General features: G+C 36.8%; 2 protein-coding genes across 2 annotated transcripts; both read right to left on the bottom strand.

The window, feature by feature from the left end:
- Nucleotides 1–437: 437 nt before the first annotated feature.
- On the bottom strand, nt 438–3693 carry LOC147549466 (uncharacterized). Its single transcript, XM_086670395.1, has 3 exons — nt 3138–3693; nt 1084–1242; nt 438–861 (listed from the first exon to the last, which is right to left on the bottom strand). The coding sequence occupies exons 1-3, from the start codon at nt 3417–3419 to the stop codon at nt 694–696; spliced, it is 609 nt and encodes a 202-aa protein (XP_086526521.1). The 5' UTR covers nt 3420–3693; the 3' UTR covers nt 438–693.
- A 3540-nt stretch (nt 3694–7233) lies between these two features.
- On the bottom strand, nt 7234–9017 carry LOC147549465 (uncharacterized). Its single transcript, XM_086670551.1, has 2 exons — nt 8522–9017; nt 7234–8226 (listed from the first exon to the last, which is right to left on the bottom strand). Exons 1-2 carry the CDS (start codon nt 8952–8954, stop codon nt 7712–7714), a joined length of 948 nt encoding a protein of 315 aa, XP_086526677.1. The 5' UTR covers nt 8955–9017; the 3' UTR covers nt 7234–7711.
- Between the last annotated feature and the right edge of the window lie 13491 nt (nt 9018–22508).

The following is a 22508-nucleotide window of genomic DNA, read 5'->3' as shown; positions in this document are numbered from 1 at the left end:
AATTGTTGTATCGTACAATATTTATCAGGAGATGGTTAAATAAGTGAGTCACTTTACGGAGCAAATATTGCCTAAGTTTCATCAAGAACAGCTTCAGAGTTTCGCAGATCTACCCGAGCTTTTCGAAGAACTAAACTCCCATTCCCTGGATTGGATTCATCCATATTAAACGTGGGGCACGAATCCTTGTTCATTCAAATCGAATTTAAGATAATAGTGATGAACTTGACATCACATGTGAATGATTATCCATAAGTGTAGGAGAATCCTCAATCATGTTCTGATCTTTAACTTATTGCGAGTGTAGGAAGGTTCCAGAAATATAAGAACGTGATAGTAAGTGAAAGAAGTGGTATATCTCTCTACATGAACTTGCTTGGATTGAGAAACTATTTCTCAAGCAATATATTATACAGAATAATGGAAGTGCTAATAAGTTTCCGAAATGAAAATTTTCAACTGTCAACTAAACTGCATCTGAAACAACTGAATTACAGGGTTAACAGACAGGATTACCCGATCATTTAATTGAATTCATACAATATTCACTGTTTCAGTTCTGCCCTGGCGAAAGAGACAGACTAGGAGAAAAGTAATTCGCGAGAAGTATAATTTACAAGCAGATTTGCCATGGGTAGATGATCCTCTGAAGTTCCTACTCTTCTCTTCTACATTCAGAGTTCGATGAAGTATTCATCTGGATGTTCCACCACTCGAGTTCACTCTCTTCCACTGAGCTTCGTTTTGATCTTCGGTGTTTGAATTCGAAACACGGTCAGATTCATGAGCTTTGAACCCCAAATTCAAATCTAAACTGCTCTCTTTTGATTCTTTTGGAGATGATTGATCCTCATCCATCACCTGAAATTAATGCTATTTAGATACTTATCGAGGAAATAGAAGCATGAATGACAATACCAACCAAACTTGAGTTCATTTTGTGTTGTTAAAAGTTAAGCCATTGGCAACTCCAGATGAAAGGAGGGTAAATAATTTTTAGTTTTAATTTGTTTGAAAGAGAATGTGAAGTTCATATAGGAAGCAGATAGTTTAAGACAAAAGAGAATTTAAGAATGTTGATACCTGAATTTCTTCTACCGGAATATCATTAATGTCTGGTTTTCCCTCAACACCATCGATCTTGGATGATCCTCCTCCTGCAGGTGGATCAGCTTCGGTAGGTTTAGCTTCTTCATCAGCTTTGTCTACACAATCCTTTTTCTGCACTTCTATTGCGGCAATCTGCACCAAACATAAACCAACATTTCACATCTGCAACTTTATCCAAGTTAAGTCTAGAACATATTAACGAGCATTTCGGAGTTCGGACATTTAATTGTTTTCATGTTTTGTTTGATTTTATCGATAGCACTGCTTTTTAAGTCCAAAATTCCTTTGTTATGCCCAAACAATAGATGCGACAACAAAGGTTAAGCAATGCCAAGACATAATCCCCTTATTTGCTATAAAGAGGACATTTGTGTATTAAATTATTTTCTTCTCATATCTATTCTTACGCCAGAGAAAACTTCGTTTGATTCCATCCGTTTCTTAAGTTGAAGAGAGAAAACTTTGTTTGGTTCCATCAGTTGTGTAAGTTGATATAAGGAGATAGTTTCTTATTCATCTGAACCCCATACTCGAATTAAGGAATCAACATTGTGATAATCGGCTTCAATGTCGCGTGAAGCTCGTTTAAGACATATGATATGCTACAAGCCTGCAAATAGGTATAGTAATAAACAGAAAAAACTTGAGGTAATTAATCAACTGTGTTCTGAATTCTTGCATATATTACTAGTGGCCATCAGACTGTGTCGCACGAGACAAGGGTCCGAGTGGCAATGCCCGTGCCATGCCTGCGATTTTAGGATCTTAGGCACGTTTCACCCGGTCCATTACGGACAGGTGAAATGGCAATGCACGTGAAAATTATGATTTTTTTATAGATACTATATCTAGTCTAAGTAGTTAACAAACATCACTTAGTTTGATTTGAAAAAATGTAAATGGGCGCCTAGCAGTAGTAGTAGCCATCGGACTGTGTCACACGGACACGGCTCGGCATGGCAATGCCCGTGCCGTGCCTGTGATTTCAGAATCCTAGGCGCGTTTCACCCGGTCCGTTACAGACGGGTGCAATGGCAGGCAATGCACGTCAAAACTAAGATTTTTTTATAGATGTTAGAGTTAGTCTAAGAAGTTAACAAACATAAGTTATAACTTAATTTATAATAGTCAGAATCTACCCAACATGAAAAAAACAAGTCTAAATCTGAAACATGCTCAGAAATTTTCTTTTGAATAGGTAATGTTTTCTTAGTTTATAAAGCTTCTGAATGCTAATGGGTTATTATTTATCAATTCGGTTTAAGCAAGTTTCAATTCTTAAGTTTGCCAAATTACGGCTATTGTTTTAGTAAAAGAAATCACATACTAATGAAATACAGAATGTTGGAAGCAACCACAGAAAAGCATGCGAAATTAGACGACTGCCTTAGCTTATCAGTTACAATGTCCAAGATCAATATTGCAGCAGAGGATTTAGAAAGAAAAAAATATAATTAGAACACAAGAAACAATTCATAAGATCAAGATAATCTAATTACTACCCCTAACAAAAATGTCTTTCTAAAGTTGAAGTAACATAACTCCAAACCCCAAGTTCTGTCCATCTTTAGAACAATTTGGGGCACCACTCCTCGAAATTCATTCAAAAGATTATGAAGGAATCAACTGCTCCTATTTCTATTAGTTCCTTGCTGTTTTCACTTGTTGATTCATGTATTAGTCAAGTATTCATATATGCATCTTCACAAACCCTAAACTTTTATCTACACAAACTTTACTAATTCCAAAATTCTAGCTCAAGAATTCTCAAAATTCCCAATTGGTGACCTAAAACAATGAAAACAACAACAAGAGAAACTAAGAACATAAACTTCATGTTACCAGATCAACTAGCTCAAAACCCTATCTTCCCCAAATAACACCCAAAACCCTAAAAAGCACAAACCCCATAAAAATTTTACCCTAAAAAACCAAACCTTGTTCCTAAATTCCAAACTAAATGTTGCTTAACTCAAATATAAGACAAATCAAACTGAGGGTAAAAGTCAATTTTGTGTGGTTATTACCGGAACGTGGCGAAATTTCTTCCGAGGAGGTTCCGGCGGTGAATTATCGTCCTTGAGTGGAGTCTTGTCACCATTGTTGTTGTTGGTTTGAGAGAGAAGTGTCCATTTATAGAGGAGGATATGAGATCCATTATTACCATTAGAGTGAGAATGATTTCTAGAATTTGAAGATGGAGAAACGTGTACCCATTTCTTCTTCCATTTTCGTACCGGACCACTGAATACAGTCGTTGATCCGTACCGACTAGAAGAACGACCTAGTCTCGCACCTACTCCTTCCATTTCAAGAACTTGAAGTGATTTTAACTATGGTAGTGGTGATTTGGCGGACGAAGCTCCAAAATTTTAGAGAGAGAGGGGTCTCGCTTTGTTTCTCTCTCCTAGTCGTCTCGGACAGAGTTGGAATTGGGTATGAAAAGGGGACGGGCGAAAGTTGGATTGGTTACTAAATTTGTTGAAGATGATAATATCTCTTTTTGAGCCGTGCAGTGGCGGTCACATACCACAAAGGTCTAGCCACACAAACACATTATGACGACAATCCATGCGTTGCCACAATGTTTTCGGACGTTGTTGTGCCGTGTTGTGGAGAATTGATTCAACTGTTGCCGGTCTATTCACTAATACTTAATGATTTATTTTATTTATGAAAAAGTTTAAGAAAATAGCACTTAAGTTTTTTTCAAATTAAACAATACGGTCTTTTGTTTAGAGCATCCCCAGTGGCTCAGGAGATCACCAAATTTTGGTGATCTCCTGAGAAATCCTCACCCAACGGCACAGCAGATTGCCAATAATCTGCTGTGCCGTGAACAGTAACTGCGGTTCCCTCTCACTAAAATGGTGAGAGGTGGGCCAGGGGTTACCTTTTTAATATTTGGCCCCCTTTTTTTGTTTCTTTTTTAGTATTTGGCCCCCTTTTTTGTTTCTTCTTTAATTATTAGTCCCTTTTTTTTGTTTCTTCTTTAGTGTTTGGTCCCTTTTTTGTTTCTTATTTAATTTTTTGATCCCATTTTTATGTTTCTTTTTTTGTGTTTGGTCCGATAAAATTTTTAATTACTTAATTAAATTACACTAAAATAAAAAATTAAACATTTAATCTAAGATGATGATTTACCTCGTATTAACGAGGAGGAGATGGAGATGGAGTTGAAGGTGGAGATGGAGGTGACTACCAAGATGATGATTTACCTCCGTATTAACGAGTAGTTTTAATTCGTAATTTTAGTAAAATGTCGTATTAGTTTCAATTTGTAGGTTTAGTAAAATATCGTAGTTTTAGTAAAATGTTGTATTAATTTCCGTTTATTATTTTAGTAAAATGTCGTATTAGTTTAATTTGTAGGTTAAGTCTTGTAATCTCAACTAATTAGATTTATTTTATAAAAAATTAGTGTTAAAAATAGTATAAATGAAATTAAGTGTGATGAATAGTGATTTGGTGGGACTTTTAGTGTTTTGTATTTGGGTTCAACAATTTGAAAACACCAAAAAATTTGGTGAAGATTCCTTTTTGGTGATATTTTTGGTGCCAACCATTGGGGATGCTCTTAGAGTTTAACATGTTTATTCCCTTCTTTGTTTATGTGTTGGAAAAGAAGTTTTTTTTTTTTTTGAAATTGAAAAGAAGTTATCTTTTATTATTTTCATCTTTCTTCTATCTTTTCAAGTTTTTTTCAAGTTAAACAATACGGTCTTTTGTTTAGAGTTTAACATGTTTATTCCCTTCTTTGTTTATGTGTTGGAAAAGAAGTTTTTTTTTTTTTGAAATTGAAAAGAAGTTATCTTTTATTATTTTCATCTTTCTTCTGTCTTTTTGTCTTTTAGATGTGGAACTATATTGTAGCAACTTAAGGTTTACTTATCTTTCATCAAAAAAAAAACTTAAGGTTTACTTTGTTTTTTTGTTTCACAGCAATTAATAATTCCTTTCAATGTTTATCAAAGGGTAGACAACATAATTTTTAAAGTAAGAGACCAGGGTTCAGTTCCGCATCGTTATTCTTTTTGCTTTTTATGAGTAACTTTGTATATGCCCCCTTTTCTTTTTTATTATCTGTTCTTTTGGCCCTATATTTCTCCCTCTTGACCACCAATTTATATATATATATATATATATATATATATATATATATATATATATATATATATATATATTATATATATATATTATATATATATATATATATATATATATCAATCAGTTCACCCTTTAATCTTTTTTCTTTGTAATTTTGATGCTTCTTTTTATTTCATTTTCTTATATATATATATATATATATATATATATATAATATTTTGTACCATTGTTTTAGCATTTGTCTGCTCTCACTTTCCTAATTTCTTTATATAATCTGAATATATATAACATTAATTAAGTATATTGAGATTGCAGTCAACACAATTCATAAGTCAGTAGTAGTCATGTTGGCTTAGAATGTAACTATAATATATATATAGAAATCACTCGCTTAAACTTCAAACTAATTTTTTTTGTCAATTTACAATTACTTATTGATGTAGATTGTTGCGGAAGCGTAAAAGTAATGGAATCCACCATTATAACAATGATAAAATACGTAAATAAACTGATAAAATACGTAAAATAAACTGATAAAGTAAAGAGCAAAACGATAAACCTAATTAATAATAAACTCGATTGATAATATTCTCTGATCTGATTAACAAAGACAGACTGGACTTCTCTTATATAGAGATTGTACTTTCCTAGATAGACTCGAATAAAGAAAGAAGATAACTACTAATGAAACTTTCCTAGATTGCTTGGACTCTAAACATGGAAACCCTAAATACTAAAATCTGGAAACTACGTTAATGTAGCAACCTGGCCGTTAGGCCCACTAATCTCTTGGCCGAAGGGCCCATTAAGGAGATGGCCTCCATCACTTATTATAACCAAAAGCGTCCCCATGTTAATTTTTTCAGGGTCTGCCACTGCTTGAGACAACTTTATGTCGAGCTAAGTAGCATTTTTGTAATGGCATATTTTGATGCCAAACATGTGTTACTCCAAGGTAGAAACATACTCCGTAAACCTGGTCACTTTATTTGTTGTTTGGTATGAACATTTTTATCACCTCTTTGTGCATTGCCTGATTGTTAAGGAAGCTTGGGTTAGATCTCCGATTTGCCTAAGGTTTAATGCAAATGCCTGCATAGCAGGAATCACTTGAGTGGTTTGAGAAGAAATGGAACTAGTTTTGGTGGATTTGGAAGGCAAGTAGAAAGCTATAAACAAATAAGATGTTTGAGGGGTCAAAGCCAGGAAGTGGCGGAATTGTTAGCAAAGAGCTCAATCAGAAGGTAGTTCCGAAGCCAATCGCTAGACATGGCAGGCAACCAGGCACTTCTGAGATTCTTATTCAAGGTTAACTCTGCTAGGGCCTATATATCGGAAAAAGGGGCATTAGCAAGAGTGGTTATAGATTACGAAGGTCCCTGCTATAGCCTTTGTTGTTCATAACTACACAGGTGAATGCATTGCAGGCAAATCCATCTTACCCTTTACTCGATCAGTAGGTGAAGGAGAAGTTTTCGCGGCACTTAAAGTAGTACTTCGGACCATAACAGATCAACCAAAGTAACAAGAAGCAGACGCAAGCTCATATGACTTCTAAACATGCCATTAACAAAATCCTATACCAATGTACATAATTTGATTCTATTTTATTTAGATTTGTGCATAGATTAGCCATTGTTACCGCTGATACTCTAGCTAATTCTTTTACACGATTAGGTCGATCTCGTGTTTGGCAACTTGTGATGCCTCTTTCTTCACAAAACTATAATGGAGTTAAGCTCCCTTTTGATATGAACAAATATAACAGTTTTCCTCAAAAGAAAAATATTAGTTACCATGTAGTCGTTTCAAAACTACCAAAACGATCTTTAGGCTCTTAGAATTTTGAGTCCTTTTACTAGACGAAAAGCATGAAAGAAAAGAAAATAAGACCACAGTTAGCGCAAACCAAAAACTACGAGTAATATTAGTAGCTTTTGAGTACTCTTTTCTTTTTTCATTGTTTTTTTGGTTGAAATATCAGTACTACTACTGTATTTCAGTGACAATCATAGATACACAAAAAAAAATGAATTGAATAGCTTTTAAGGGATTGGATTGTACACATAACGGAACTGCACATGCGATTACTATCAGAGCACTTGGCGCCTTATACATGCCCTCATATTCCCTCAAATTTCTTCAATCGACCTTATCTTATACGGATAAACCCGAGACCGTCTAACCATTTTACATGTCACCACAAAACTTCTTAGACATTAATGGTCTCACCCACATCACCAATCATTTACATCTAAATCCAAATTTTCTCCCCCCTCTTCCGTTTTTACCCAAAATACCAACTTAATTACACATACACAACACAAGGGCAATGCCGGCCTTAAAAGGACATGTGGCCGATACCCATTAGTACACAACGTTACATTCGCTTTCGTTTTGCAGTCGGTTCTACTTTTCGTAACAAAATAGCATTTTTCTTTTGATCCTGCCTTCTTTCCAAGTTCAGCCCGCCCCTTTATGCCTCCTTGTACACCTAAATTCCATTCATCATCTCAGCCAGCTTTCCAACCCTCATACCCACCATCACTTCCTCCCTCCTTTCAAACAGACCACCACTTCTACAGTAATAATACTTATTCACTGGAGATGATGACTCAAAACCCACCACCAGTCTTTTCTCACCGGAACCTGAAACAATCTTCGCAGTAACCGATGAGTTCGTTGTCCTTTTATAAGAACCTAACCATTTAGCTTGCATGTACCCATTACTTCTCCATGGAGGAACAAGCATGTCATTACTCTTCAACGATTTTTTACCAGCCGCGCACATTAGCCTCAACACTTGCTTAAGTTTATCCGGTGTAGCAACGAAGATATCTGGAAATACTTGAAGTAAAGAAAGGTAATGGGTAGTTGGCCTAGCAATGGTGAATTCTCCGGCCATATAAACTCCAATTATGTATCTAGTTCCGGTGATAATAACGTCCACGTACTCGAATGTTCCGCCAGGAAACCTGCCGGTTTTTTCCCACCTTGATTTGCAGAGGCCTAAAAGTAACACAAACAAAATCAGTCATTTTTGTTGAAAACAGTAAAATTCGAATTCTGCTATATCAAGTAGAGAGACAAATTTGTGACCACTCAACCACAGTGAGCTTCATAAATCGGTTTTATTTCATCAGAAAAGTTATGCCTAAATGTGATCGGTCCCGGGCTCAGTATTAAATATGTGAGAATAGTTGCACATGAACGTGAGTTACTACACAGAAACAAGCGGTGAGAAAATATGTTTCAAAAAAATGTAACGAAAAAGTTTAATATTAAAACTTGTTCAAATTTATACCTGCATCAAAACCTCTTTCACGTAATCCAATCATCAAATTCCGTTTAAGTCCTTCCAATGAAGAACTAGTTCCGATGAATCTGCAAGCTAACTCAGTTTCAGTAAGAATTTTTTTCTTAGTATCAGAATCGACTTCCTCTAATCCATCAAACCTTAACAAACTCTCTAACATATCTTTCCTCTCCGAGTCAGACGAATATTTCTTCGAATCAAATTCTTTCTTCGTGCTTTCATTTTGTTCTTCAACTTCCTTCTCTTCATCATCATTGTTTTCTCTTTCAAGAAATGAGTCAACTAGATCAGACAGATCGGGGGATGAGTGATCATCCGTAGCTGAGTACTCGCTTCCACTACTTTCGCAGATACGAGCTCGAGCTTCTTCATCAAATGCAGCTGCAACTCTCTTAAATCTAACAGGAGACCTATTCTCCATCAGTTATTTAGATTACAAAAGATGAATTCTGGTTCTGATTTGGGGTTTTCTTTAGCTTTTATTGGAAAAAAATGGAACTGAGGTGTCTAGTTTATATAGAAATTTGGTTGGGATGCGACGAGAAGGGTGGTCATGTCATCATTATGGTGATTGAATGTAGACATTGTAGAGAGAACAAGTAGAGAGAGATAAACGAGGCGCCCAAAGCTTTTCAGATACCTGAAAGGAAAATGTTGGGCAAGGACGCAAGGCTACGTGGTCGGTCCAGATTTAGTAAGAGAAACTTAAATCTAGATCAGAAAATGCTATTTCGACCGGCTACGTATCTCGGACAACGTTTTGACGAGGAGAATATTTTTGTTTTTATCATGAATGCTATTCGGTTGAAACTGGAGGCCGGTCACTGATCGAAAACTAATGTAGCCGGCTCCCATTAGTCTGAACATGTGAAGAGAAGTTATGATCGAAAGGGCCGGTCACATCAGTTTTCGGGTTGTGGTCGACTTCCTCTTTTAGGACCAACTAGTATTTTCCGATACGCGCCAGAAAGATCGTCTTCTTTAGCGTTATGTATCATATGGTAGTGGATGTTAAATTGCACGAAACAAACCTAAGGACCTATACGTAAGTAATGGGTTCTCCGTTGAAAGAGAGCTGATGCTATGCCCGACCACTCTCCCGACTGAATCCCGACTGGATGACGTGGCCGGTCCAGATTTAGAGAGAGTTTTTCACCTTCTCTACCTAAATCTGCCCCGACCACGTCATATGGTCGGGATTAAGCCGGGAGAGTTGCCGGGCATAGCATCATTTTTCCCGGGTGGTACGATTTCCCTTATGAATTTTCATCATGAACTTGGACAGAAAACTCAGCATTATTAAGAAGGTTTTGTTTTCCATCAAGATTAATGAAAGAGGACTTATTCACGTCCAAGTTCAGTTCTTACATGAATACAATTTCTGACATGGAGTTAAAATTGTGAAGGGCCCAAATATATGTATCCTTATTTTAGTTCTCAAAAGCCTGATGAATCTGACTGGTTCCACGTCCATGTTCTACTAAGTTTTAAAATATAAAACACTTTTATTAGATGACAGATTTCGATAAAACTTGTACGCTCACAATGAATTCATTATTATTTTTCTAACAAAACCCACTTACTTTTTCCTAAAAGAAAATCAAGAAAAATATTTCATTTTTTTGCACTGCCGGTTTGCAAATCCTGCAAACTTGTTTTTCATGAGCGAAACAAATTTGTATGCCGATGCAGATTGGATTGTAAAATGCAACAGTAATTTTTAGTTCGTGTAAATTCGGTTCGTAAAATTCAAACTCAGTTTGCTTATCTCAGTTTGCAAAATGTCAATCTTGGTCTACTAATCTTGGTTTGCATACCTCAACAAAAAAAATCTTGGTTTGCATAGTGCAAACTCAATTTGCATATCTTGGTAATCCAATTTACATATCTGTGATGAAAAAAAAATTAATTGAAGGTTTCTTCTTCTACAAATCTGAAGAAGTTTCTCCGCCATGAGCTGATGTTAATGGACAAAGAAGACAAATTGAAGTCTTCACACATAATGGACAGACTAACTCTTCATTCATAATCGAACAAAAAAACAACAATGAAAACAGGTAGAAGTAGAAACCTCCTAATATCTTTTCATCCATTATCAAATAAATGAACAATGAACCATATAGAATTTTCATCCATAATCAAAACAAATTCGCCGATCTTCAAGCAGATTTGTTGATCTTCAAACTCTAAATAGATTGAAAATATCGTTGAACAAATATGTTGATCTTTGTAGGGGACGATATTTGGGAGGAAATATCTAGATAAGATTTATAATAAATTAAGACATATAATAATATATTTAACTATATTAAAATTTAGAGATGTACGGACTAGAAGCCCGTACAGAGCTCCTTCAACTCTTACAACTTACTTTATAAGTTCTTCAATTCAATCTCTAATTTGCTTCTCTTGTGCTTCCTATGCTTCATCTCCCACATCTTATCTCTATTTATACTAAAGATAGAGCATACTAGTAAAGACTAGAAAATTCCACATTGGGAGTTACAAAGAGTTAATATTTTTAGACTAATCTTTTAGTCAAACTTCTCTAGACTATTCTTCTCTAGATATTTCTACTTTAGAAAAGACTCCATCTAAATATTTCTCCCAATACAAAGAGTTACATAGGAAATTACAAATTACTAATTTCCAACAATCTTTACCCTTCAACATGTCAAATAGATTGAAATATTGTTGAACAAATCAAAACAAAATTTCACAAAGCTTGGATCTGCTATTCGAAGATCGGTTCGAGAAGTTATAGAGAAATATAGAAAAGTTGAGTGAGAAAAAAAAAATTTATGATAAGGAGTTACATACGAAATGACCTAAAATACAATTACACATGTTATTTGAAACATAAGTAAAATTACACATATTATAGGTATTTGAAAAAATTAAGTATTTCTTTTTTGCTTATTGTGTAAAATATTTTGACTCGAATAATCATTTACCCTTATTTCGTTTGAAGGGACAGACTTGACTAAATTTATTTCAGATTTTCTGTCGGTATTCCTTGATGTTTGGGGTAAGAATGTAAGATAGTGGGTTAAGTTCTTGTGCTCGGGGGTTGTTGTCCAACCAAAAGTTATCAACCAGCATGGTGAAGCAGCATACTTGAGCGAAAAATCTAAAAGACCCGCGCTTTGGGTTAAAACTATTTTCTAGAATACAATTTTTAAAGGGATATTATAGGTTTTGGCAAATTTTGTGAAATTTCTTATTCCTCATCACCTTCCATCTTCGCCCACCGATTACAACTAGTGAGAAAATGAGAATCTAATTTTATTAATGATAAAAAAATTACATTTATATAGAGGAGTTTGTTAGAGATCTTGTTAGAGTTAGTTAGGAGTTAGTTGGGTTGTTAGGGACTTATAATCAAGTGTGACAGGCCACACCAAATATATTACAACACACCTATACTCAACCATTAAACTAACACTTGACTTACACCCCCGTACACTATCTTTACACTTATAGCTACTACCCCCCCTCAAGATGAAAAGGGCTGATAAGAACTTTCAACTTGTCCATCAATTCTCGAAACTTAGGAGAAGCAAGAGACTTGGTGAAAATGTCAGCAGGTTGAGCAGAAGATTTAATGTAAGAAACTTTAATTCTCCCAGAGGAAACCATCTTTCTTATAAAGTGGAAATCAATAGCAAGATGTTTCATTTTCGAATGAAAAACTGGATTGGAAGCTAGAGAGAGAGCTGAAACATTATCACACCATAAGAGAGGAGAAGAAGCTAGAAATACATGAAGATCTTTAAGCAAATTGGAAACCCAAACTGATTCAGCCGCACATTGAGCTAAGCTTCTATACTCTGCCTCAGTTGAGGATCGAGAAACACTTGATTGTTTCTTAGCAGACCAAGTAATAGGATTAGAGCCAAGAAACATTATGTAGCCACCAGTAGACTTGCTGGTAGATAAGTCTTCAACCCATTCAGCATCAGAAAAACCAGTGAGAGAGATAGGACCTTTCATAAACACAAGACCATGATGAAGAGTACCCTTAAGGTACCTAAGAATTCTCTTAACAGCCACAAGATGATGTTCTGTGGGAGAATGCATATGTTGACACACTTGACTAACAGCAAAGGAGATGTCTGGCCTTGTCCAAGTTAAATATTGCAAAGCCCCAACCATTGATCTGTAGGAAGTGGGATCAGGAAGAAGAAGACTATCATTTGGAGAAAGTCTGGAACCAACCATAGCAAGAGAAGAGCAAGGTTTAGCTCCAATCATGTCACATTTCTTAAGTAAATCCACAGTGTATTTTGTTTGAGTAAGACTAAGACATGAAGTATCTCTTTTAACTTCTAAGCCCAAGAAGTAATGAAGATCACCCAGGTCTTTCATGGAGAAAGAAGTACTGAGCTGATCAATTAAAGAGCTGCAAGTTGAGGGAGAGTTACCAGTGACTAAAATATCATCAACATAGATAAGAACTATAGTAAGAACACCATTAGAGTAACTCACAAACAATGATGAATCAGCCATTGAGGTAGTAAAACCCAGACCCAAAAGAGCATCCACAAGAGCTTCATACCATGCTCTGGGAGCTTGCTTAAGTTCATAAAGAGACTTATGAAGTTTGCAGACATGAGAAGGATGTTAAGGGTCTTGAAAACCTGAGAGTTGCACCATATAAACCTCTTCTTTAAGATGGCCATGGAGGAAAGCATTGCTCACATCTAACTATTTAATAGACCAATCATGTTGGACTGCTAGTGAGAGAACCACCCTGATGGTAGTAGGTTTGGCAACAGGACTGAATGTCTCTGAAAAATCAAGCCCCTCCTTTTGATGAAATCCCTTAGCTACTAGCCTAGCTTTATACCTTGCAATGGAACCATCTGAATTTTGTTTGATCTTAAAAAACCCATTTGCAGCCAACCAAGTTTTGAGATGGATGAGAGGGAACTAAGGACCAAGTACCAGCCTTTTGAAGTGCATCAAATTCTTCTTGCATAGCATGTGTGCAACCTTATTGGCTTGAGTAAAACAAGTAGGAGTATCAGGAGTAGTTGTAGCTAAAAGAGCTTGAGAAATAGGATATTTAGTAGATTGGAGAGCTTTAGGTTTGAAAATGCCATCCTTAGATCTTGTAATCATAGGATGGGAGTTAGCTACAGGTGGAGTTGACTCCTGAGGAGAAGGTATAGGAGAGACTGACTAAGGAGCAATGGGTGGGAAAGAATGATGATCAGGTGATGGAGTAGATAACTCAGATGGTGGAGTAGGAGACTCAGGTGGGGTTGGTAACTCAGGTGAAGAGAGTGATGAAGAAGTAAACAAGGGTACTGATGGAAATGGGGAGGGAATGAAAATGTTAGAAGATGACATAGGTGCAGACATTGGAGAATTGGCTAGAGGATAGACCAATTCATTAAAAACAACATGTCTAGATGTATAGACCCTATTTGATTTTGGATCAAAACATCTATAACCCTTTTGAGTAGAGCAATACCCCAAAAATATGCACTGAACACTCCTAGGTTCCAATTTATGTGTAGTATAAGGCTTTAACCATGGATAACAAGCACATCCAAATGATCTAAGCATGGTATAATCAGGCTTTACTTTATATAACTTCTCAAGAGGGCTAAGAAACCCAGTTGACTTAGTGGGTAGTCTGTTAATTAAGAAATTGGCAGTGAGAAGAGCTTCATTCCAGAAGGAAGAAGGAAGTGAAGCATGAGTAAGAAGAGTTCGAGTGATATCAATGAGATGTTTGTGTTTGGATTCAGCAACACCATTCTGCTCAGGTGTATGTGGGCAAGTGGTCTGATGTTTAATGCCATGAGAAGCAAATAAGTATTTGAGTTCTCTATGAAGAAATTCTCCCCCATTATCAGTTCTAATTGTATCAATTTTGCACTGAAAATGGTTCTCAATTCTAGCAAGAAATTGAGCAAACACATGCCTAAATTCAGACTTAGCAGACATAAGAAATACCCAACAGTACTTGCTCCAATCATCAATAATATTGACATAGTAAAGAGAACAAGATACAGCAGGTTCCTTTGTTGGACCCCAAACATCCATATAAAGCAACTCAAAAGGTCTAGAAGACACTGTACTAGAAATAGAGAAAGGAAGTTTCTTACATCTTCCCAATTGACATTCTTCACAAAACATGGGTTTATTACATGAATCAGGAAAAGGTAAAATATGCATAAGTCTTTGAATCGATTGAAAAGAAGGATGGCCAAGTCTTTTGTGCCGAATAGTGGAAGAAGCAGCATTGGTATGAAGTGCTGTGACAGTAGGTGTGGAGGAGATGTGAAGTGGAGTGGGATAGAGACCATCTTCAACTGGTCCTTGGAAAAGCATCCTCTGAGATTGAAGATCCTTCACAAGAAACTTATCAGGGTCAAATGTTACTGAACATTGGTTATCTTTAGTGAATTTGTGAATAGACAACAGATTATGAGAAGCTTTAGGCACATGTAATATGCCTTTAAGAGTAAAATTATGTTTATTAATCTGAAAATTAGATGTTCCTATGTGAGAGATACACATACCTTGGACACTTGCTGTGTTAACAGTGGCATTGCCATGATAAGAAAAAGTAGAAGCAATATTGGAAAGATCAGGAGTGATGTGGTTGGATGCTCCTGTGTCAGCATACCAGGGGTTGACTCCATTAATGTTAGCTGAAGCAAGCATAGCTGAGAGATTTCGAGGGGGATTTCTTCCCTGAGTAGCAAAATCCATTCGATGATAACATTCATAAGCCACATGTCCAAGTTTATTGCAGATTTGACATCTTGGAGGGGCCTTATCAGAAAAGGAATTCACTGAGTTACTTGGATAACCATTTTCCTGATTATTTGGTGGAGGTTTTGATGAATTATAGGGTTGATTCTGATGATTGAGTCGACCACCACCTCTTCCTTGAGTTTTCCTGTAATCATAGTTGTGTCGACCTCTATTTGAAGAATTATATCCAGAAGAGTGACTATGACCAAATGAATTAGAAGAAACAAGAAATGCCTGATTAATGGATTCAGAAGACTGTTTAATTTTATCAGACATGGTAATTTCTTCATTAATCAAGAGATTATGAAGTTCATTTATAGTAATAGGAGGATTACGAACTCTAATAGCTGCAGCAAATGCATCATAATCAGAAGGGAGACCACGAAGCATAGTTACTATGACTTCATTTTTTGAGGCAGGTGAACCACCAGCAGCAAGATTATCAGTTATCTTTTTGATTAAACCTAGATAATCAGTAATTGATACATTACCTTTTGAAACTTCACGAAGTTTGTTTTGTAATTGAAGAACATGAGCTGTTGAAGAAGCTGAGAAGTTTTCTTGAAGAAGCTGTGGAATTTAGCCATATGAGAAGTGATTGATCCTCTTCTTGCCAATCAATATATGATTGATTTATGATTCCAGCTTCTTGATCATCACTATCTAAGAATTTTGGAGGACAAGGTCGTGTGCCTTCGATGATGTCAAGAAATTTATATTTTCTGAAAATAGGTAGAAAAAGAGATTTCCAGGTTATGTAATTATCTCCTTGAAGTTTGATAGGAATGGCATTTGCCATTGAATTTATCGAAATTGATGTTACTTTTGGATGATCCATTTGCTTTTGATTTTGAATTTCTGTCAAAAAGATAGTGAGAGAAAGTAGTAGATGAAGACTTTGATGATTTGAAGATTTGAAAGCTTGAAGATTAAAGAAGAAGAGAGAGGAAGATGATGAAGATAGAGAGAGAAAGCGAAAATTGCTCTGGTACCATAGTGAGAAAATGAGAACCTAATTTTATTAATTATCAGAAATTACATTTATATAGAGGAGTTTGTTAGAGATCAGTTAGAGTTCTTGTTAGAGTTAGTTTGGTTGTTAGGGACTTATAATCAAGTGTGACAGGCCACACAAATATATTACAACACACCTATACTCAACCCATTAAACTAACACTCGACTTACACCCTCATACACTATCTTTATACTTATAGCTACTACTACCAACCACCACCATCATTTTTTCCTCTCTCTCTGTCTCCATCTCAAATCTCTCACTTTGTTTGTCTTTCTTTCCCATTCTTCACGTAAAAAAAAATTGGTGTTGGGTTTGGAGAAAATTCTTTCCCATTCTTTACGTAAAAAAATTGGTGTTGGGGTTTGGAGAAAAACAAAAGAATGAAACATTTTTTTCGTACCGCATGTTTGAAGGGTTCTCACATAGTGTATCTCATACACCTAATCGTCTAGTGTTGTTAGCGGAATCTCAAACATCTCTATGTTTAACACTAGTTTCCAGGATCTATACATGAACATACCAATGAACTAGATTGGAAAGAAGATTACCTCTTAATCGCTTTCCCACGAACTAAATCCCGACCAGTATTCGGAAGATAAGAGCTCCAAGTGTAGCTCCTTTAGTTGAGACACCGAGTATATGACTTGAACTCCCTCCTTTCAGTCAGCTAGGACCTTCTTGAAGGTTGAGATGAAGAACTCCTTCTTCTTGACTAGATACTTGAGAAAACTCATTTTCTCTCTCTCTGAGATGTATATTCTGAAACTCTTTCAGTTAACACTCAGACCAGAATTCTTACCTTGAATTCTACTCTCTCTCTTTAGGTTGTGTAATTAGGTATAGGGAGATTTTAAAAGGCCTCCCCGTTTTTGTTAAAAGGCCTCCCCATGGTTTCGTTGACTTAGTAAAAGACCTTTGACTTAGCTTGGTTAAAGGGCCCCCCTCTTTGAATGGGTGAAAAAAACCCCCTTTAAAGGTGTATTTCACCCACATTTTCTCTCCTCCATCTCATTTTCTCTCTCTGCCACATCATTTGACCACGCCACATCATCATCTTCTCCGGCAGGGTCGCGGGCCGGCCAAATTTCCGGCCGGCGACCTTCAAAATTTTTTTTTTTTACATTCTCTCTCTAAAAACAATTTTTTTTTTTTTTAAAAAATCTCTCTCTCTCTCTACAGATCTAGAGAGAGAGAGAGCAGATCTATGTCTGTTCACAGACCTCCAATGGGTCTGCAAACAGACCTTCAATGGATCTGCTCTCTCTCTCTAGATCTGGAGAGAGAGAGAGAGTTTAAAAAAAAAAATTTTTTTTTTTTGTTTTTAGAGAGAGAGAGAATAAAAAAAAAGAAGGTGGAAGGTCGCCGACCGAAAATTTGGCCGGCCGGCGACCCTGCCGGAGAAGATGATGATGTGGCGTGGTCAAATAATGTGGCCGGAAACTTCCTAAAACCCAAATCCCTAAAAATTATTCTCTTATATTATTCTTCCACAGGAATTGTCAACATTACCGGTCTTGGGTTAAGTTTGACCTAACGGCGTTAACTTTGCCGTTAGGTCAAATATTGATGAAGGAGGTGCTCTTTTGTAGAGGGGGCCCTATAACCAAATGGGTTATAATGAAGGGCGCTTTTAGCGGGGAGGCCTTTTAACAAAAACGGGGGGGCCTTTTAAAATTTCCCTTAGGTATATATAGAAATCCCTAGAAGAGGTATTAGACTCAAACTAGGATTCCTAAAACCTAATTACAAGGGAACTTCCAAAATTACCCTCTTTAGGGTTCCCTTGAGTGGCCGGCCAACATAGCCCTTTATGGGCTTCCTTGGCCGGCCCACTTAGGGCCTAACCGGCCATGTAATGGCCGGCCCCTTGCCTAGGTCGGCCATCACATGGCCGGCCCTCCTAAAGACTTTCCAGGCCTCCCTTTCGGGCCCGGACATGTTTGTATCACTTCGGACTTCTCCGAACTTATCTGGACTTACCAATAATGGATCCAATCCACTTATTTGCCATCCTTCTTCTAGTCAATTCTCTCCGTTCAAGTCATTACTCTTATGTGTAACCCTTGTAGGATCCGGTCTATGTTAGCCGCGGATTACCGAAGTTATCCAACGATCGTAGTTGGCTTCTAGCTAAGCATTACGATCCCTAATTGGACCGGACTAATGGTCTTCCGAATAAGGTCATTAAGATCCTATTCGCCAAATTTTACGCATTGCAACCTTGGTCGAAGGACACTCCTTCGGAAGGATACCATTCCTTCAGACTGAGGCAATATATCCTTCAGTCTCCCACTTGTACTTAGAACAAGTGCAATGCTCGATTCCCATGTATTTTCGTATCCCATCTGATATGTCATATTCATCAGACTCTCTTGATCTCGAGAACAACTTCCAATCCAAATGATTAACTCTTAATCCGTTTGAGCACGACCATGCATTTTTCAGTTGTTTCTCATCAAGTGGCCCGGACATACTTTGTCCTGATTTTACTCAGGAAAACATATTCCATTCTTGTACTCCCACTCAATTTCATGTCTATCCTGTCTCCCCTAGTAATCCGCCTTTATAACCACTTTTTACGGCTGGCGTTTAACGGTACTAAAGTTCGACATTCCTTCTATAAACTGAGTGAGTACTCATGTTTTGAGGAATCTCTCCAATTTGCTTAAATGAGAGTTATGACAACTCACAACTTCAACTCTTGAAGTACTCTCATTTGGCGGGTTTCCAGTGCATCAACTATACACCCATGAAGTTGACCTTTGAATACTCCTATTCCCATAGCCCAAGAAACAACGCTATCTTGTCAATCACTCATGCTAGTCTTCTTAAGTCATTATTGTCCAATTAATGACCTAGACTAGGGATAGTATGATGGTGTGCTTCCATGTTCACTTAGTAGGGTTTCTTTCATTAGATCACGTATCTAATAAACCTACTTGGAACACTCCATTATGTTGGACTGTCGTCTAAATTCTAAACCATAATTTAGATGACGAAATAAACCAAGTTTATTTCGGATAACAAGAGTTTGTAAAATTTGAGCACCCGCGTGAACTCCTTCACGTTCTCAATTTTACAAGTCTTATTAGGATACTTCTTCCTTGATCCTAATCCCTTAGACTCGAGCATCTCCATGATCGTTCTAAGGTGACAGTTTAGTCTCATCTTCACTTCGCTTTGTTATTATCTTGCTTTTGAACCCCTTCGTAAGCTTTTATGATAATATCAATTTCTCCCACTGAAATTAGTACTTCCCAAGTTCTAATTTTATTTTCTTATCTAGTAGAGTTAGTAACGACTCCCAGCATGAAAAACTCTTTTCCATCTGTTTGCCCTTCCTAAAAGATTCCTATCTTTATTTTCGGAAGATTACTTTTATGACTTTCTTCAATCTTCTAGAAACTTGTATGGGTGACGACATCTTTTGTACTCCAAGTATTTTCCAGATGTTCGGGTAAACAACAATCATCTCATGATCGCTCTTATGCTTTCAAACATAAGTTTCTCTCCATGTCTATCACGGGAGATGGGTAGAATCTCTCTCCAAGAGATCTTCTTATTCAGATCTCTTCAAAACTCCTTTTGAACGAGTCTTTATCATCTTCTGTTCTATCGCCATAGACTTTGATGCCCATATTTAATTTACCCTCGTCATTTGTCCTCTCGAGTATGTCTCCTACATACAGGACTTGAAACTAGCTTGTTTCACTCCCACTTACCTTCTTGTCGCACAAGACTTAACCATTCTTACTCTTATCTCTTTGGATTTCTGGTCCAATTTCAGAGTGGTTCTGCTATAGTTTATTTGAATCTTCTCAAGACTCATTGGGGTTTTTGAGCAAATCTGACAAACTTTCTTAACTCCTTAAGAAGTTTCTAGGCGATTGGTCCCTTATTCCCAAGGCGACATCCCTTGTAAGGCGAGTAACTCCTTAGTCCCTTTTGTTTTAAGGCAAGTAACTCCTTACTCCCTTTTGTTGCTCTTATCGAATTCTATTCGATGTTTTCCTCCTACTTGTCTTCTTTGAAGGACCCTTCCTCTCAATTAAGACACCATCGAGAGCAACAATCTCATTGTGTTTCGATGATTTGTGAGAAAACCCCGTTCTTCTCTTCGAAGAACTTATGTCTATTACGCTGTAGACATTAAGAATAAATGACTAGTTTTTAGAACTCCTTCTAAAAACTCCATATCCATATGGACTCAATTATTCACTATAGCTTATTTTAGGTTTTAGTGGGTTGGCAGATTCGTATTAGACTTTTGTGTTTTTGGAAGATCGATGACTTTTGAACTTATGATCTCATCATATTCTTTAGTCACTTTGACCCGTTTCTTGATTTAGGATTTGTTTCCAAAACTTTTCAAAATCTAGGTTTTAGTCCATTCTAGTCACTTCAATCGTAGATTTTTATGTCTAACATGAGTTTCTACGATTAACTGACCTCTGTTCTTTCATAAGAGATCTTGTCAAATTTCTTTGTCCAAACCATGAATAACTATCGTTGAGAGATACGTGACCAAACAACTTTAGTTTCATTCATGTTCTTTCAAGCTTATTTGACTAGATTAGAATGACTAAGTCGGATCGCTCGGTATAATTCCTTAAAAGTTTAAATAGGCTCTTTCAAGAACATTATAAAATATCAAATATTTTATTCACTCCCATAATCTCATTACAGAGTCAATGTTCTGAAAAGAAAAAGAATACTAAAACTGACTTAAAGTATTGCCTATTGAGTCTATGATCCTTCTTGAGCTTTTCCCGCAACTCTTGCCTTCTTAGCTTTCGACAGGTTCATCTCCTCTTCAATAAATATTTAGCTCCCACTTGCTCCTGTCATTCATAATGATAAGAGTCTTTTAGGTATCACATACCTTGAGGAAATAGTATTTAATTGAATCAAATTTTAATAATTTTTACCTTTCCCGGAACTCCCAGTTCCGTCGTTTAATTCTTCCAAAAACCGCGGGCAATCTCTTAACCGAATATGAGATGTACTACCGCATACTAGACATCTTTTGTTACGAAGGATAGTTCTGGGTTTTGGAACTTTCTTACCCATTCTTTTGCCAGATGGTCTCCTTCTCCTAACGTCTTCCATTCCCGTATTTACAGTCTCCCGAACACTTAAAATTTCTTCTACAGTTTCAGGTGTGCTGATCCTGAATTGCGAGCAGACTTTCAAAGGAAACTTGGCCAAACTCATCTTCAAAGTTTGTTACTACATCCTGAAATCTTCATCTAGTGAATTCAGGATGAGGTCAACCGCCATGTCGACTGGCATGGGAGATCCCATCCATTTCATGTCTTTAAAGAGATCAATCATCTCCAAAACATGGTAACGAACGGATTCCCTTTCTCAAGTCATATCCCCAGTGTCACCGTTGTGATTCTAAATCTCTCCATTCGACATTGTGTTCCAAACACGTCTCTGAGTCATCGAATGATGGTGTATGCTTCCATGTCAATGAACTCATCTATATATTTTCTTTCCATGGACATTAGCATTAAACCGGTTACTGACGCTGACTTCCTTCGAATATCGTCTACTTGCTTACGCTCTTCATCAGAAGAGGTTTCTGAAAGCACGGGGATTGGAGTGTCCGATACTTCTGCGCTTTCTCCTAGAACCTTTCTCAGATTTCTCTCCCATTGAACGAAGTTGGTATCGTTCAACTTCTCAAGTATGGTATAGAGGTTGAAGATGTTCTTTGTCATAATTAAACTACATGTAAGAAATGCGAAAGTGATTGAACTTGTTATCGTGGCAAGTTTCCTAATTTGCCTATATTATTCTATATTTGTTGTCCCCTTAGAATAATATAATTCCAAGATCCCATTCCTTCGAAATTAAGCGTACTTTGGCACTGCCCTTAATTCGTCGTCCTGGGTGAGTAATACCTTACTGATCATACTCCTATGATTCTTGGTTAACGATTTAAACATTAAATCGTCTTTAGCCCTGAAATCCAAAACCCTTTTGCTGACTCGTTGAGAATAACCATTTAGACATGTAGACCTCTTCATAGATCTACCCGTATTGTCCCGAGGTAAAAGATGGCACCCTGCTTTGGCATGACCCACCATCGATGAACAAGGGCTCAACAGGTGTCTTATTCTGGGTAGTCTTTACTCAAAATTCTTTCTGGGACTTATTACGTAATTTATCAAGTT

This window comes from Eschscholzia californica, unplaced genomic scaffold (genome assembly GCF_041429995.1).
Source record: "Eschscholzia californica isolate CP2 unplaced genomic scaffold, dmEscCali1.0.p SCAF_3, whole genome shotgun sequence".
NCBI classification, from domain to species: Eukaryota; Viridiplantae; Streptophyta; class Magnoliopsida; order Ranunculales; family Papaveraceae; genus Eschscholzia; species Eschscholzia californica.
This window is presented reverse-complemented; position numbering and strand designations above follow the sequence as displayed.